The following is an 18,233-nucleotide window of genomic DNA, read 5'->3' as shown; positions in this document are numbered from 1 at the left end:
GGTTGCATATCTGTACGTAAAATTCTGCAGTATCTTACAACTTTAACATCACATAATTTAAACAATGTATTGGGAAGACCCTTATGAGCAGTGCTCTAGAATCTTTTTAAAAAAGACTTCTTTCATTTCCTAACATTGGTATTGTTAATACCAAGATGCACCCTTTCAGGTGCACGATTTGATTGCAGCTCATAAAAAGCCTTAAAGAGCCCCAGCCTAGTGCATCTCAGGAAGCATGGCCTTCTTTAGGGATCCTGTCTTTCTCCTGCAACTCTCCTCCCCACTGAGATCTATAGAATAAAAAAGTGCTAAATAAACTACAGTATACATATATGAAATGGTCAAATATATTAATGGAATTGGTTTTAAGAATCAATAAACATGAATGAATCTTACAAGAGAGTAGAGCATTTATTATGTTAGATTCAGAAGGTTTTAACATGCATGGTGTGGCACACCAAAACTGCAGAGGTTAGGTAGTGATGGGATGAGTTCACATATGGAAACCAAATTACAAATTTTGCACGAACAAATGTAATGGCTGACTGTAGAACAAAAGAAAGGTATAGTACTGGACTGAAAAGTAGAAACAGATGGGACACTTTTTTTTCCCTGCCTATATTTTCTAATTCCAGTTGAAAGGAGCAGTAAAAGCAGTAAGAGTACCTTTTGAAATTACATTTCCTTTCAAGACTGATGAGTGGATAGTTCATTATATGTGTTCCTGTTCTGGGTTTTCATTTAGAGTGTTTAAGGTGGCTAATAACACTAAAGCAACGCAACTGTAAATTGAGATCAATCAGAATAAGAAAGCAAGTAAACATAAAGCCACTTAAGTCTGATCAGGCACTCAGAGCTTACTGGAACACAGAAATCTTCACTCAGAAGCAGAAAGCAAATACAAGTAATTATTAATAGAGAAAACTAGCATTGGTGCTGGTCTTAGTGGACATAGAGCTGGCTTAAATTAAAAGTTCTTAAATTTCTTCAACAATACTACATTGAATTGAATAAGATCTTTTCTAAACTCCGTATTTCAAATCTGTGTTTGATAACATTATTACTAAAAATCTAGATAGCCATACCAAAAATGTTTTTACCTACTAATTCTAGCAATACTTCTGGGGAAAAAATGAGCAGCAAAGATACATATAGTTAACTATTTTTAACAATTATTTGAGAAGTCAAGTTTTCAATTGGAAGATAGCCCTCTGAAATCTTGTGAGATGTAGTAGGTACGATCCCATACCATTGCCCACTACTGTGTCCATTCACTGCATTCTGTGGACAGTTGGTCCCTCCCTGTCAGATCACTCCTTGTGGAAACATAATCCTTTATTTATTGACTTGATCTATATTTCTGCCCTAGTGGCTACTGAAGGCTGCTAACATTTAAAAATTAAAAACAGAATGTAAGAAATTAAGCACAAAAATGCCAAAATCAACCATTAAATATTTGGAGAAAGATGCATCTATTTCTTAAATTCTGAGAGAGGGTCCAAATGCAGCTTCCAAGCGAAGCAGCACAGGAGAAATTACAGAGTTGTTTGCTGCAGTTTTAGCCAAGTTACAAGATGGGCTCTGACCTGTAGCTCTTTACAGGCTTCGGTACGAATTCGTTTTGTTTTTAGATAATATAACAGATGTTTTACAGCTCTATGGCTTTGCAATCCTTTAAGTGAAAGTTTAAAGTTGTAAAATGATAATTTGTGGTATTTTAAATGTGTATAGTTATACATGTAGAATCTATGGATTGTCGTATTTTCTATTTGTCAGAGATTGAAGACTATACACTTTCAACCTTTGGTTTGCAGCATCATTCTAGAATAAAAAGACATCAAAAATAATGTGTGAACCCACTGAGATAAAATTCTAAGGATGCTTTTGATATACAGTATATACAGGTTTTGATATATAACTTCAATTATTGAGATCTAGTTCATGATAGATTATGTTGGAAGCTATGGTGAATCTGGGTAGCTTACAACATCTAGCATGAAGCCTACAGGAAGAAATATTACTTTTAATGGAAAACTATCCAGGATCATCTTAGGGAATTGGTGTTAAACGACAATGAGTATGGACAAGCATCATGCTTGTGTATTATTTTTCTTTTTTCTTGTGTTCATTTTGCTTTTTGTATTTTCGTTTCTCCCCTTTCCTCTTTTTCTGTTAAACAAAAGATTAATGAACTAAGATTATAACACAATCCAGTCAAAATATATGCAAGTGAAAAAAATTCCAAGAAGGACTAACATTATTTATAATTTTACACAAAAAAATTGGGTTCAGAAGGTTTGCAGGAAACTTGGTTTATTTAAAGCTATTATTTGAGTGTACATTCCCATAACACTATCTTCTTTTGAGATAAGCATTAGAGCAATACTATTCACCATGCCTCCCCATACTTTTCTGTCTTTCCTTGAGTCAAGTCCATATACTGCTTCACATGTTGCCTTTTGTACACCTTTCTGCGGATCTTACCGCTATCCAACCATTATTGTCTTCGTCTTGCTCTTCTATCCAAAGCTCAAGTAAGATCTTTTACCACAGAATTGAAATACAAATCTAATCAGCTACTAGTGTGGCTAAATTGAAATAACGCACCAATGTGAAATTGTATTGTTTTACATTTATGCATTACATGGTAGTTTATTAGGTTATGTATATGTTATTTCATTATATATAAAAATAGTGTTTTCATTAAAGAAAGCTTTCCTGAGCAAGAAAACTTTTAATAAGTATAGGTTGGGGCAAAATAAATGCAAGAAGGTAAAACAAATGAAGAAGAAATTCCCAGGAGTGAAATGGAAGTGTCAGGTAAACATAAGTAGTGCTAAAGGAATCAATTACACATTAATAAGATATCAAAGAACCAGTTAAGATGAATCCTATGTGAATTCATTTTAAGCGGTTTAAAATTAGCACTTTTAAAATGTGCACCACACCCTTAGTACTTAAGATACCTTAGTACAGTATATAGGTATCAACTGTAACACCAATTCTAACAGATCCAGGAAATTTTGTGGATTTCTTGGCCATGATTTTTATTTAATAAAATGTTTATGTTTCTTTTCTATTGTTTGCAATAATCAAGGTGATGTACCCAATAATACTAAATAAATGCCATGTCACTTCAAGCAAATGCCACAGCTAATGAACTGATAGTGGTATTAATCATTCTACCCTAAATTAACACAAAGGTTTGATTGTCTTGCCTTTCAGAATCCAAATGATTTACAAATAACATAAACACAATTCCATCAATTTTAAATTTTATTTATAGGGATTATAGATACTCCAATTCTGAACAGCAGACAACTCCCCAATTTGTAACCGGGATTAAAAACATACAGTCAATTAAAAACAACCACTAGACACATTCCTGTGGAGTCAGGAGTTGTGACAAAAACATTAACAGTAATAAAAAGAAGCCTACTCTGCAACCCAGGGGCAATTACAACAGTACAGCCTCTCTGGCTTGATGGAACACCAAGGTTTTTGCCAACTTCCTAAAAGACAGAAGGGAAGGGTCCAGTGCCACAGTGGGTAGTGTGCTATAAATAAAAAAACTACAAGCAGTATTTTTCTTTAGGAATAGTATTCCTGAAACTGTTGGTGATTGCGGAGCAACATGGGGAACAGGTTCGCATTTAGTCTTAACCCCCATTCTTCCCTCTGTCTTCTGGGAATGTTCCAGGATAGTGACACGACGCTCTACTCCCTACTTTATTCTGTGGATCCACCAATCTTTCCAAACAGAACTGTACAAGGGCAGGGGGAGGGGAGAAGACAGAGTAACGATTTGTATGGCTGCTGGTATTATAAAATTAAACCATTTAGTGATCAACCCTGGGTTCTGCAAAGGGAACTTACCGTCTCCTGAACAATTTTTTGTAACCAGTCAAGAAGTAATGTAAGTGGATCAATATGATTTAATAGCTACACACTTGAGCTCTCTCCAAGTGTTCATAAAAACAGCATGTAGAGGACAAGAAGCATGGGTGCTCTGCTCCTGCATGTTCTCTTGATGGAAAAATTCTCCAGTTTGGATGGAGTGGCATCCTGCTCCACAGCTTTTTGATTTCCATGGGATCAGAAACCCTGTACTGCGTATTAAATTCAACAAGGTCCTTCACTCAGGGCTCCTTCATAAATGTAGCTGTCACAGGAGAGTTACTGACAGGAGCAATACTGACTAGTTAAAGAACAGAAAGCTTGAGCAATAGGCAGTATTTACAATGGAGGGACTAAGGAGATAATATTGGGTATTTTATATTCATAAATGGAATGGGGTTAGTATAGATAAAAACCAGTTTGTAAGTGACACCATCAAAATAATCAGACTCTGAAGAGGGATGATCTCACAAAATGGTGAATCAGCAAGAAAATGTTAAAAGAGCTTCAATGCAATTTCCTACTACAAGTTTGTTTTTTTTAAAAAATCTTGTGGAGTCCTTGGTGCTCTCTGAGCTTGGTTGTTTGCTTGCAGACATTTCATTACCCGACTAGGTAACATCATCAGTGCTGGTGAGTGTGGGGTTTGCTCCCTGTTTATATACAGTAGCTTGCCCCGCCAGTGTTGGTGGGGGTCTGGTTTTCTCCTTGGTGGTTCCTTGATTAAAGACGGGAAAAAACAGTGGGAAAGTGGGCATTGTAGTCTCGACACATCTGGAGGGTATCAAGTTTGAGAAACCAGAGTTCAAAAGCTGTACCCTAAATTTCAGTGATGGGTAACTTTCCATGTGTATCGTTGTGTCTGTGCGTAGAGTGCATTTCTTACACTTTGCTGGACAAGAGCGACAGTCAGCAAAACACATACAACAATCATGTTCCTGGAGATCGGGTAGATGTTTTTGTCTCAGTGTTCTGAGGCTGTAAATTCCATCTTTTCATGGAGAAGCACACTGTCAAATCTGAGCACATGCCAAAGGGTTCTGCATTAAGCATGATAGGTTGCTCTCCATGCTATATGTAAATGTTGAACCTACACTCCAAGCATGAACCCTTATGTAGCCAAAATGCCACCATCTATTTTCAAGTGGGCGATACAACAAGAAGGGAAGTTTCCAGAAATAGCCCCCAAATAAAAATATTAAGAAAATCAGGAACAACTTCAAAACAGGCCAGTGAAAACTGTTTGCCTCCCAGTTTTTCACACTTTGCCAGTGCTAAAATATCATGGCTGACTGGAACCACACGAGAACATGAGAATTAAATAGGGAAGGGCTGTTCTTTTAATGCCATGTTTGCAGGGTTCCTGAAGCCATTTGTAGCTGGAAAAAATGGGCTTTCTATCCCTACTAGTATTCTTTCTTGTTTTATACAGCATACATGTTCTAGGCACTGTCCAGATTTCAGAATAACCCAGCCCCGTCATCAAAGTCATTAGCTTAATGATGATGAAGAAAATAAGCAAACTCAGGTACCAAATAAAAAATGTACAGATTTATGGTTCTATTATTCTACTAGAATAATTGCTTACAGACTTTGGAGAGTAAGAGCTAAATGTCATTGTGGCATCTTTCCCAGATATACAGCTAGGTAGAAATCCGTAAGTCATGCCTGTTTATATAGTGGATAAACAGTAAACATGTTTAGTGAAGAATTTAAATTAGAAACTGTTCCTTGTATCAGCGCACTTTGTCTGGGAGAAGGCAGCAAATGTTCTCTATTCCTGCATATTCTAGTTCTGGGGACTTTTATTCCATAATTCTATTTCAGTGCAGGTATCCCCTTTTTTCATTTGAAAATGATATACTGTATATTTTCGAATGTATTTGAAAATGTATTTGGCAATCAAATTAGAGAATTCCAAAGTGGCATTTGATTACTTTCAATCAATAAATCAATCTATTTACGGTCCAGACCAAACACAATTACTTTTACAGTATTAGTGTCATTTTAATGATTAACTTTGTATTTTCAAATTTACCACATTTGAAAATTAAAAATTGTATTTTAAAATTCAAACTTATACTATTTTTAATGAATAGTTTTTTAAATGGTATATGTCTTCTATACATAGGCCAGAAGGTGGCACTCACCCTCCACAGATGTTAATGATGGGCTCCCAAGAGGGTGGCATGAATGGAATATAGCTCAAAAATAGGAATATTAAATATTTACATATATTTTCTCTCAGATTCACATCAAATCTTTTATTTCCTCAGTAATGTGTGTAGGAATCATCCTAATGACAAGATGATTTTATGTTATACCCTCTGAAGGACATTGGCAAATTCTTAACTTAAACGATTCTTAACTAAAATTTTATGATCAAATCTTGTTGCAGTTTGTAACTTAGAATTGACACTCAAATATACAGATACAATTTATGAGGCTGGATTATAGTGCAGTGTATGAATATTGCCTTATAAGAATGTTCTTTCCAGCTAACCTTAGCTGACACCTGATCTCTGAACAGTATTAGCCAGATCTGTCTTCCACTTCTATTTTGTGTTCATTGTTGAATCTGTAAAATTTAAGTGGCAGTACTACTGGGCTCCCTTAGGTTAGAATCCAGAAAATAAAATTACCGGCATGCCGTTCTTTCAAAACTTTGTTGGATCTCACAATTGCCTAATAAAACTTTTAATAAATTCTTACTGCATACTTTATCGCATTATTTTTATAAATAACTCAAGGCTGCAAACATACCTAATACTCTTTCCTCCTCCTATTTCCCCCCAACAACCACCCTGTGAGGTGAGTCGGGCTGAGAGAGGGGGACTGGCCCAAGGTTACCCAGCCGGCTTTCATGCCTAAGGCAGGACTAGAACTCACAGCCTCCTGGTTTCTAGCCCAGCACCTTAACCACTAGACCAAATGGCTTTTGTTCAGAACAGGGATGCAGTTGTTAGGTAGAGTTTTTATCTTTAAATGCTTTTAAGTTAGAAAACAATACTTAATTTAGTGGATCATGCAAAAAGCCTGGTCAGGACAGAATCTGTTTCCCTCATGCCGTTCCCATAAAACTGGTATTCTAAATCGTAACACCTCCAACTGTAGAAATTATATATAGATACCTTGAGTTTCAATAGCGGCCTAACCTTCAGTCTCCTTGAATTTAATTCGCTGTATAAGCTAACTTAGTGACAATCACATCTTGTAATAACCATTTTCCTAGTTTAAAAAGTAATACAGATTGATACACTAAGTATAGGTCTGTATTAATGGTTTCAAAAATACTGTTCTGGTTAATAGTATGTACTTTTAATATTGTTCTTATGGTTGTTTAACCCTAATCCATAAGCTTTCTAGAGTTCCCTTGGTAATGAAGGTAGCGTACAAATAGATACATAAAAATACTTGATGTTTTCTATCATAGCAGTTAGTGTGTTTGATAAGAAAGCACACCTACATCTTTCCACACTTCTCTTATGTCACTTTTAAGTGCAAAAATGTTACTGTATAAAATTGTTAAGAGTTGTCTGCATAAATTGAGAATAAATTCACAGATCAGATATTCTAAAACCTTGAAAAAGAAATTGAATGTAAGACAGCACCATGAAGTTACTACCATCTAAATTCTGGTTGTGATGTTATTGATCCTTATCTTCCTCTTCCCACCCCCCATAAACAAATGCTTCTAAATATGACACCATGTACATTGTTTTTAATTGCTTCATAAAATATTAGGATTTGGTTACACCATGTATTTTATGTATGAGAATCTTGAATATTTCATATATGCAATAGAATCAAACTAGAGATGTTGATGTATTTAAAGCATGATATAATAAAATCTGCAAGAATGCAAAAGTAAGTTATCAAATACCAAGTTGTTTTAGCTAAGCTGGATATTATTTTTCATCTCTCCAACTAATAAGTGTAACCATTAGTAAGAACATGAAAAATCAACATTACCTGAAATAGCAATTGTTTTAGACTAGCATGACTAATGCAAAAGTGTTTAACACTCAACAGTAAATAATTGCCACATGCTCTCACTGCTCATTACATTTTTCCCCCTAATAAGTAGTGAAAATTTGATCATCCTTATGATTGTTCTGCCTTTGTTAATGAACATGTATTCAAATGCAGCATGAAATGCTACATACTTTGAAAGAAAAGAAACAGGCAATTTGACTCGTAATTTGTTATTTGAGGTTGCTCTGGGAAAATACAGAACAGTGAAAAGTTCACTAATTGATTTAATTTCTAAGATTCTGCTTTTGAACAAATAGGAAAAATATACTGTATGCCTCTTGAAAAAGAACAGCATTTACTGAACTCGTAAAGACATTAACAGAAATAATGGGGAAGCATCTGAGTGAGCAGTATCTTTTGAAAAGCCTGTGCGGCCGATTGCTGGGGGCAGCTTCTCTATTCGGATCATGGCCAGTTTTTCCAGGTCTCTGGATAGATTTGATGTTAAGGGCAAAGAAAGGCAGCTGCACCAAACTGCACAGCACCACCCACACACCTGTTCATTTTGGTGAAAGTGTTATAGGCCTCAGGTGGAGCTTCTGCCTTTTCCTGTAAGAGTCTCCAGAGCACACCCAGGTGCCCAGTTCCACACTGCTTGGCAGGCTCTTAACATTTTTTTTTCACAATGGATTTTTTTAGCCTGCTGCAACTGCTTCTGCTGAGCATGTTTGCAGTTTGGCTGAAGTGGGAAATTAAAACCTCATTCTGAGAGCTGTAAAGGAACTGACACATCCCAATTATCTCAGAGTAGGCAAGTTTAGGGTAACTGCTACAAAGAGTATCTCTGTTAGGAAATGAGGGTTACAGTAGGACAAGATTGAAGGAGCATAGTTACTTGTGTAGAGCAGCAATTCTGCATATGCTTATCATTTAAAATCTGCTGAAGTCCATCTTACTCTTAGCTAGACTTGCAACCTTAACATTAATACCATAAAATGACACTTAATTCTTTTTAAGAGAGGTTGATGCTTAGAGCAGCCAAAGTTTAATCAATAACATGAGAGTGACTTTCAATTCTCAGCAGCTTAGTCATATAGGGAAGCTGCTGCAACTGATTAACTAATTCCCCTTCCTTGAAATATTGCACAGATTCATATAAACTTTTGAGTTTAGTATTTTATACATTAGCTTTTACATTAATTTTTTTTTTACAAGAGCTGAACAGTTGGGAAAGTTGATAGCCCTCTGCTATTCTTAACTGTCTGCATAATTAACCAAAAGAAACAAGTTCATCAAAGGTAGAGCAGCTGCTTTCAGAAGCCCACGTAGCCAATCAACAGAGGGTAGAGAGAAAACACGCAAAGGAATTTCTTCTGCACAACAGAGTTCAGTTTTGCTTCTCAAGTTCAAACTTCTCAAGGTAACAACTTAAACAGCTTCTCTTCACAAACAGATTTGGACATCATTATTTTAAAGCAAGCAGCTTTCGAACACAATTTCTTGAAGAAAATTAAGAACCTCTAGGACAACCTACATAGAGTGTAACTGGTGTATGTTGCCAATTCATTTGCTCTGCCACAAAGCAGCCGGTACTTACGAAGAAGGCAAACAAGCTGTTCAATGAACACACAATTTATTCTGATTCTGTATAAAAAGGTTAAGTTTACAACTAAACTTTTATAAAAAGTTCAGCATGATTAGGTACATCATCACAGTTTTTGCAGAAATGTACATTTCTGCTACTATACAAGGAAACTCTAATTGAAGAGTTCGAAGTCTCATTCCCATATTTATATATAAATATGTACATAGCATTCAGTCCTATATGCGTGTCAAAAAAAGGTAACTTTTGACCAAGACTTCACAGAAAACTGAATACTAAATCCTCTAGTACTCACGCTCCACCTTTTGGAGGAAAAAAGGCAAAGTCTGCTTTAAAAGGGACAATTCCTTAAAGAGGTGTTTTTCTTTTAAGTTTCATTTTGCTCCCTACTGTGGGAATAGTATATAAATGAAACCTTTCCAGCTAGGGAAAGGGCATTTTAAAAGTCTCTTCATAAATAATTAAGGTTAGTCCAAGATGAACAGTGGAAGATGATATCCATTAATTTTTCTTTAAAATGTTCGTTTAATTGAATATGGATTTCCCCCCTTCAGATATAGCTGGAAACAGATAGAGCTGCTGGGGGGTGTTATCTTCTTGTGCAAAAATTCAGCAAACACCTGCAAAAAATTGAAGAGAGGCATATTTAGAAGAATGCTAACAGGGCAGAGATCCGGACAGACTGGCGCCGGAGAGGAAACCACAGTTTGAACATTTAGCCAAACACTCAAAGATTGGGCAAACCCTGGCGTCCAGATGCAGCATATGCATGCAAATGTGTGCTCTCTTTCACACACAATGAAGTAAGTATATTCAAGAGGGTACATGATTGGATAGGAAAGTAGCTCTTCTAATCTTACTTAAACTCTCTACTTAGGAGGGACATGAGACAGCAGCACAGCAGTTACAGCAACAATTTGATTAGAAGCTCTTCAACATCCCATGAGTGATCCTGGGCCACACCACAAGTTTCACCACCCGCTTAGGTTAAAATCTTAGCAGACTCTGCCTGAATTTATGGCAAGTACCCAGAAGCCAACAAAACGCCTCAGTTGTCACAAAACGTTACCCAGGTCTGAACAACAGCCCTTTCATACCTCCATACAGAAAGTCTTTAAAAAAACAAAAGGAATTGAGCACTTACCACTACATTTAGCCACAAAGTGCTTTGCTCTCATTTGACATTAACTCTGAGGGAAATTCAGCTGCCTGCAACGGGGGAAAAGGAGAAGGGAAAAGCTCGGTGTTAAGACCCTGAGCAGTTCAAGGAAGATTACAAAGTATTCCAGGTTACTTCGAACGTGACCAGCAATGGTGATCATTTGCCAACAATGGATGGCATGACACCACCAGATACCTTATGATTTTGGTTGATTTTTCTTTTACGCGAGTCACGACCTTAAAAAAGGCACCGCCGGTCAAACCAGGCAAGCAGATTTACAACAATGCCGTTGATCCAATCCTGCTTAAAGGGGCAACATGCGAAAGAACCAAGGAGCTTACCTGTAGTGACAAGATGCTGATGTCTGTGTTTAAGGTGGTCAGAGGAGTTCTGGAGGAAGGATTCTGTCCCGGTCTCTGATGATGGAGGGTGACAATGCTGGGGTGCGTGTCTAGAGCGATCTGCAGGTCCAGGATGTAGTCAATAACGTGTTGCAGGATTTCCATCTTGCTCACTTTCTTGTTCTGAGGAATGCTGGGCACCAGCTCTTTCAGCTTCGAGTAGCAGTCGTTCATGTTATACAGCAAACTCATAGGGTCATCCACCGGGGTTTTACTCCGGGATATCCCCAGACTGTGTTCCGAAAGGCTGTTTTTCCTGACGGATCGCACTGGACTGAAGGCTTTCATGCTGCAGAAGACAAAAGAGCGGGCCGGCCGGCTTGCCTGCCTTTAAACCCACGGCACACTCCGCAACAGAGAGGGGAATTCTCTCTTCTTCGGCCCTGCCTGCTTTTCTCCTTCCTCCCAGCAGCTACCCACTCTACAGTCAGAATGAAGTCGAACCCCCCTGCGCTTGCTTTTTATATTGCACGTCTCGCAGCTGACAAATCCGGGTTGCATTCGCTACTATTGGAGGCCCGATACACGTCCGTCAAACGCCAAGGCGCTCCTCATTGGTAGATGTGTCACCCAAGAGGCGGTCCGGACCTTCCGCGTTTGGAGCCAATCTTGGCCAAGGGGGCGTACCCAAAGCACAGCTGTGGCTAGTAAATATACAGTACGCTGGCGCCGGGGGCGAGGAGATATGCTGAGGCTTGATTCAATTCGAGGCAATCTCGAAAGGACTTTGAGAAGGAAAAGGAGCGAAACGGTCATTTGTTTACGAATTTATACGATTAATTCCGACGCGGGAAAGCCAGGTTGGGGCGTTCGGCACAACCGGCTGGCGTTCTTCCGAACACCAGCCAGTGCTGAGAGTGGATTTAAATAATCGTTGCCTTAGACTCATTCTTGAAGCATGGCTTTAGATGCATTGTGCACCAAAAGGGAAAGGAGACAGAACAAGTATTGTCAGGCCAGAGAAGAACAGTGGCTGCTACTTTCAGTCTTGTTCACTGCCATGTATGCAATGCAAGGCGCTCCAAATTCTGCAGAGTGACAACTGTGGGAACTGCTCCAGAATAAAAGGCCCGTCCGTTTTCAGGACAAGGCAAGTCATTGAATTTCTCAAGTGTGCTAAATTAGCCTTGCGGTTAACTGGAGAGCGCTCATCTAATCTGCGTAGTTAAATCCTGTATTATACACATATACTATGTTGTATCTTGCTTCGTTAGGCGTGTAGGCCAATTAGTTAGGCATACAGTACGTGCATCACTGCACCCACCACTGCCAGAAACATTTCAAACAGATGTGCAAGTTTGTCTTCCATTGCTGTTCTAGGAAGGGACTCCCATCTCTTAACAAATCACTACAACGCTCCAACGGAATCACAGCATTAAATTAGATAACTATTCATTTAACAGTCCTACTGAATTCTAGCACAAAGTTGCATATTTGCAAGATATGCAAAACACATTAGCAGCTTTGAGAGAACTACCATGTGTATTTGGCAACACTATATATGCAACCTGTCTTTTACCTTTTGCCTTCTCTGGACTACCAAAAGAAAGCTAAACTTGCATTTCAAGGTCTCTAGATTCAAGATCTGCACTCCAATTGAGGCTTTTTATTCAAAATGATTGCAATCTGTTAAACTACACTTTTTAATGTGAATTCTGCCAACAGTACCAATACAGCATGTTCTCCTTCCATATTATTTAGAAGTACACTGGTGGCAGTGTACGTATCTAATGAAGTTAATGCGGGCATCTCTTCCCTAATACTACATTGCAACTATAGGAACTGGGGGCCCACACACCCTCAATGAGGCTGGATTCACCCATCACTTTAAACCATAATGCAGTTTGCTTGGTCGTGGTTTTTTGTTGTGCAAATCCAGGTTTTATGGTTTACAAATTAGCTGAATGTGAACCAAATTGGCTGAACTCAACCAATTAAGATATATTGAATAAAACATACCTAAACAAATGAAGGCTCTTTATACATGTTCTCTTCCATCTTGTAAGTGAAAAAAAAGTAACTTAAATGGGGATTTACTGTAATGTCAATGGGATTAATTGGTTAAGGGTTTACCTTGGGTGTTCCTGAAACCTGAACACTCACTGTTCTGCCCTGTTCTTCCCATGTCTTGTTCTCATTTCATGTGTTAGTATGACTTCCACCGTAACCATGGGTTGAATGTAGGCTTGAGAGCATACCCATTGGTACTGGACAAGTTAGTAACAACCAAGGTCCTATTTACTTAAATAGATCTAAGCATGACTAAGTTTGGAATTTTGTACAGTGTGTACTTCATGTGCAATAGGATCCAGATTTCACTTCTAGCAACTCTTAGTGGGTGCTGCAAGATACTGTACTTCTCTCTAAAGCTCTAGAGAACAGATACTGGTTAGTGCAAATCACCTTCATCCCCATAATACTATGCTGGCTGTAGAAAATGAAAATTCTAATTCAACACATCTAGAGAGCACAGCAACTTGAGCTAAGAGGACCAATACTCTGAAAAAATACATGGAGTTCTGTGTATTTAAAATGTTTTATTCATTTAGCTGCACTTTATAAGATGTAAGATTACTAGAATTTTTAATTGTACACACAAGGGATTTCTAAGTAACAAAGCAGGAAACTACAACATATGGCTACAATCCAACTGAAGACAGAAACAAAGTGTGGTTTTAAGTGAGTTTACTTCTAAGTAATGTTCACTGAGCTTCTCTGTGGAATATTCTTTGGATGCCTGAGCAGAATTGCAGCTGAGCATTTACTGCTAAATAATGTTCCACAATGGCAATATTGCTTAAATGCTCACAAGATTAGAAACACACAGGATTATGCCCATAGACTTGAACATACTTAAGTAATACTTACCTTATTTATACATGCATTTAAAAAATACCCAGCTCCCAGCAACTTTAGCTGTTCTTGAAGACTCTGAATTAGTCCCCCCTCCCTCAGGCTTATGCCATGGTTTTTAATTTGGACTAGACTGTATGCTAATACAACCTGCAGTGATATTGTTTTATGTCCAGAGGGTAGAGTGAATCTTCAATCGGAATTGAACCAATTCATAGATACCATGCAGTCTTCCAGAATATATTGCTGTCATTTTGAAATGTGATGGGATTGTACTATAGTCACAATGAATTGTTAAAGCAGTAACATTTTCAACTTTACACTTTTGATAAGAACCAGGTTACCGTTTCTACTACTTGCAGTATTAGTTTTGCAGTTACAATTATAGTAACCTTACAAGGTTATTTTATATAATACAGGCCGGGAGTGAGAGCCTTTCTTCAGGGCTCGTTTGCAAAGACAAGTAGAAATAGTTCTTTTAATGCCCTGAACCAAGTATTAAGAGACGCAAAAGCATGGCATTCATTTTAGATGTTGTACAAACTCAACCCATATGGTTAACGTAAGATTCAAGTACGTCATACCAACTTGGAAAACTGGGCTGAGTGAAACATGAAGTATGTTGCGAATCCAGGAAAAGCCTACTCAACGTCTCACGCTAAGACACCTTGCCCAAAGCAATGCCTTCTTTTTCCTCCTGCGTGTGCACTGCAGGCTAGGGAGTTGCCCCTACGGTACCCTCGGAAGACATAATTACCATTCCTTCTTTTCGGTTGCAGGTGTAAGACCTTCGTCAACTCTGGATTACGGAACGAAACCAAAGTTAAAGTCTCGTAAATTTTTTGATAGGGGAAAAAGGTGCGGGCAGGGCATACCTAGCCTAACCCTTTAACAGGAGATCTGACGTTTTCCCTTATTACTGCAGGAAGGCGGCGGGAAGAATGTTGTCCAGGAGTGCCATACCTGGCAAAGAGCTAAAGACCTTTTTGGGTATTCTCCTATCTCCCGCCACTGCGAGTGGGGGTGTAGTTGCTTTCGCGGCTGATTGTAGCGTCTCGCTCGCCCCGTCCGCAGACGCGCAGGCTTCCCAGCGCAGGAAGGGTAAGAAGTGGAGTCCCACTCCCCGCGGCGCGCTCGCTGAAAACCTCCGTCCGCCCTCCAGTGAGCCCACAACCAAGTCCGCCTCCCGCCCGCCCCGGCTCCTGCACCTGGCTGGCGCGGGCAACGGCCTGAGAAGCTTCCCGGAGTCAGCGCGAGGGCACCCGCACTTCTTCCCCTTCCAGCTCAAGGCCGCCCCCGCCCACCTCCTTCCAGAGGCCGGGCCCGACTCCTCGGCGCCAACGCCGTGACGTCACCCCCCGCTGCCTCGCCACCCTCCCGGTTCAGGCCGGCGGCGCCTCTCAGGCGGCTGCCATGGAGACCGGGGCTCGGCCCTGGGTTGTGGGAGGCTGCTGCAGGGCTCGGGTTGGCGGCGGGAGCAGCAACGGTGGCGGAGGCTGTGCTTTTTTACCGGGCCGCACCTGCACTGGAGCCGGACAGCTCTGGCAACGGGGCGTGTACGTGCAGAGGACTCCAGGACTCGCCCGCCCCGTCTCGCGCCCTCCCTGGGGTCCTTCCGCGACCGGCTTTAAGAGCGCACCTACAAGAAGAAGGAGCGACGGAATCCGCCTTCCATTATTAAGTGCTTTTATCTGCCGCGGAGGGTTTCCCTAGTCCGTGATAATTGCTGACACCAAATCATTCCCATAGAAGAACTTTGCCGTTTCTGACTGCATTAGGGCTATCAGATTTGGGCTGCAAAAATCCGGACCACCATGAATTGATAGCAAAGAAACGTTTCTGTATCTTCCTGCCGTCCCTTGACCGTCCGGATTTTGCAATCCAAGATTTGGAAGCTATAGACTGCATTCTATCCATGTGGTCGCTAGGAGTCCAAAACGACTTGATGGCACATAATACAGATAATCAAATTCATTCCTCGATGCAACGCGTGCTTAAGCAAATGCGTGAGAGATAACGGTAGGGGTGCATCGTGCGCCTACTGTGCTGGGAGAGGACACTCCTGTGAAATTCTGTGGGAGGGTGCTAAAGATAGACCTACAGCCCCGTCTGACTTCTATATAATCAGTGGCCTTGCATGTTTTCTGTACATGAACTGAGTTCGTCAACAATTCAGACTGCTGTTTGGATTGATCGATATCAAAGATTTAAAAATGTTTTGAGATTGCAGTCCTATTCATCTGGGAGCAGTCCCACTGACCTCCACATGATTTTCCGATAGACATAACGTGAGAAGAAAACGATAGTGATCAACCATTTTAAAAGATACCAAAGTCTCCCCGCGTTTAACCTGTAGCTTTTGCCTCATTAATAGGGCAACAATTTTCTGTTTATTCAATGTATTAAACGCCTCATAAAATACTTTCTTCAAGCGTGGGATTATCGGCCGTAAATTCGTCCTCTGACCCTACGTCAAGACAAAAGTCCTATATAGGTCAATTCAGAACTGGGCTCTGTGGGACTTCTTTGTAAAGTAATTGCAGTTTTAACATACTTGGACACCACCAACAAATCGGCTTGCAGTACGCCATGGGAGCAGTTCTCCAGTTAACTGAATGACTTTCCACTCCCACGCCCCCCGAAAAGTTACAGAAAGCTTGGGGGGAGGGTTAGACAATATATGGAAACAGTGTTACAGAAATCTGTGAAGTGCACTGATCTCAGTTTTCTGCTTTCACAAATGGTTTTCCTGTTACTTTTGTTCCGGTCACAAAATTAGAGCAAGCGAGCGAGCGAAAGAAATTAACTAGGGAGAGATAAGGTCTGCAAAACAATCTGGAATTGCCAGTGTTGGTGGGAGCTCTACAGGGCTGGCGTCAGAAAGTCTGCGCCGCCTTCTATTACTGTTGATCCAGCTTTGTGCAGCTGCACTCCGTACAATTAGCTTGTAGAAACAATCCTGCTGTAGGCAGCCTTTCCCCTTCAAAGCGCTTGTCTGTACTGACCTCCCCCCTCCCTTTTCCACACACCACATCATGATGCTGGAAATCAAGTCACAAGCCGATCACTGTTTGGGCAACATCATCTGTGGGAATTCATTAACCCCCCCTCCCCATCCCAGACATACAACAAGAGATTGTTTGTCCAGAACTAAATTTACAGCTTAATATTTCGATGTAACCCATAGAGGGGGGGGGGGAAGTCCGGCCCCGTAACAAGAAACATATTGTGCGCACACTTTCTCTTGGGGGGAAAAAAAATAGAACGCGGGTAGAGCGCAGTATAATGAAAAGCGGGGGTAGGTAGCTTTGAAAACTTCGCTGTCAACATGCTTTTAAAAAAAGGAGTGGTGATTCTAGGACATACGCTGCAGAGCCTGAAGTGGTATTTCTCCTTTGATAATAGGATGTAAGTCTGTATGTTGCAAACTTGCGTGCATCCCCCTCAAGTTCTAATTGGCAAACGCTTCGAACTCCTTTCCTTTCCTTGTTTGCACGGTACACTCCTTACCTCAAGATATTTAGGGCTGATTGCACCTACGGTGGAGGGAAAAGCAAGCCTGACCGCGCAAAGAAAACGCCTCCCGAAGCCGCCTCGCTTCTGCTCGACTTTTGCCCTGCCACGACTCCTAAGTACAAGCGCGCCACCCCAGTTTTATTTCGCTACATGCCCTACTCTGCGTCCATTTCTGCAGAACACCAGGCGCCGCTGTTGTAAACTATCGGCCACACGCCTGTCGCGTGCTGCTCTGCGTAAACATTGCCGGTGGCTCCCAGTTGCAGGACGGGGAGGGGGTGCGGCACAGGCGTGGCTTCCCAGGGAAGTGTCCAGCGCCCTCCAGGCCGCCAGCGATAAGAGCCGCATGCGACGGCGAAGGCCTCTCGTAACCTTTACGATTACGTGGGCGGAAACGGGACGCCGGCGAAGGGCAAACTCAAACCTGACAGTGGTGGCTGTAGCAGGAAGCGGGGTGTGGGGAATCCAGGCCCGTAGCAACAACCTTCAAATCAAGACCCTTGGTTATTGCCATAGATACTTCCGAGTGAGTTGTTTTAAGGGGGTGAATTCCAGAACGTTCTCTCCAGGTATTTTATGTGAAAGCTTGCTAGTCAAATGCTACCCATACTTTAAAACAAAAGTCAAACTTGAATCTGAAATCAAAAGCAGATTCTCAACAGGATTTTTACATGAGATCCACCAGAATCTATTGTCCGGTTATGTAGAGCATGCTTATCTCCACAGTTAGAAAAATCATTGATGGAACTATTTTTGGTGATATTTTAGTGCCCCATGATTTTTAAAGAGGATATACTGAATACCAGTCATGTCATAAATCGTATAA

The 18,233-nt window shown here is 40.4% G+C and overlaps 1 protein-coding gene across 1 annotated transcript; it reads right to left on the bottom strand.

The window, feature by feature from the left end:
- Positions 1-9,488: 9,488 nt before the first annotated feature.
- ID2 (inhibitor of DNA binding 2) lies at positions 9,489-11,493 on the bottom strand. Its single transcript, XM_063314220.1, has 3 exons — positions 10,979-11,493; positions 10,620-10,684; positions 9,489-10,095 (listed from the first exon to the last, which is right to left on the bottom strand). The coding sequence occupies exons 1-2, from the start codon at positions 11,324-11,326 to the stop codon at positions 10,628-10,630; spliced, it is 405 nt and encodes a 134-aa protein (XP_063170290.1). The 5' UTR covers positions 11,327-11,493; the 3' UTR covers positions 9,489-10,095; positions 10,620-10,627.
- Between the last annotated feature and the right edge of the window lie 6,740 nt (positions 11,494-18,233).

Source organism: Candoia aspera, chromosome 1 (genome assembly GCF_035149785.1).
Source record: "Candoia aspera isolate rCanAsp1 chromosome 1, rCanAsp1.hap2, whole genome shotgun sequence".
Lineage (NCBI taxonomy): Eukaryota > Metazoa > Chordata > Lepidosauria > Squamata > Boidae > Candoia > Candoia aspera.
Note: the sequence above shows the minus strand (reverse complement) of the source record. Positions and strands in the feature narration are given on the sequence as shown.

Bases quoted from the DNA above. Each gene is read 5' to 3' on its own strand.
- ID2 (XM_063314220.1), bottom strand. From the start codon at position 11,326: ATGAAAGCCTTCAGTCCAGTGCGATCCGTCAGGAAAAACAGCCTTTCG. The intron at 10,685-10,978 runs GTAAGCTCCTTG...CCCCCGTTGCAG, and splicing joins TCAGCATCTTGTCACTACAG to GCAGCTGAATTTCCCTCAGA.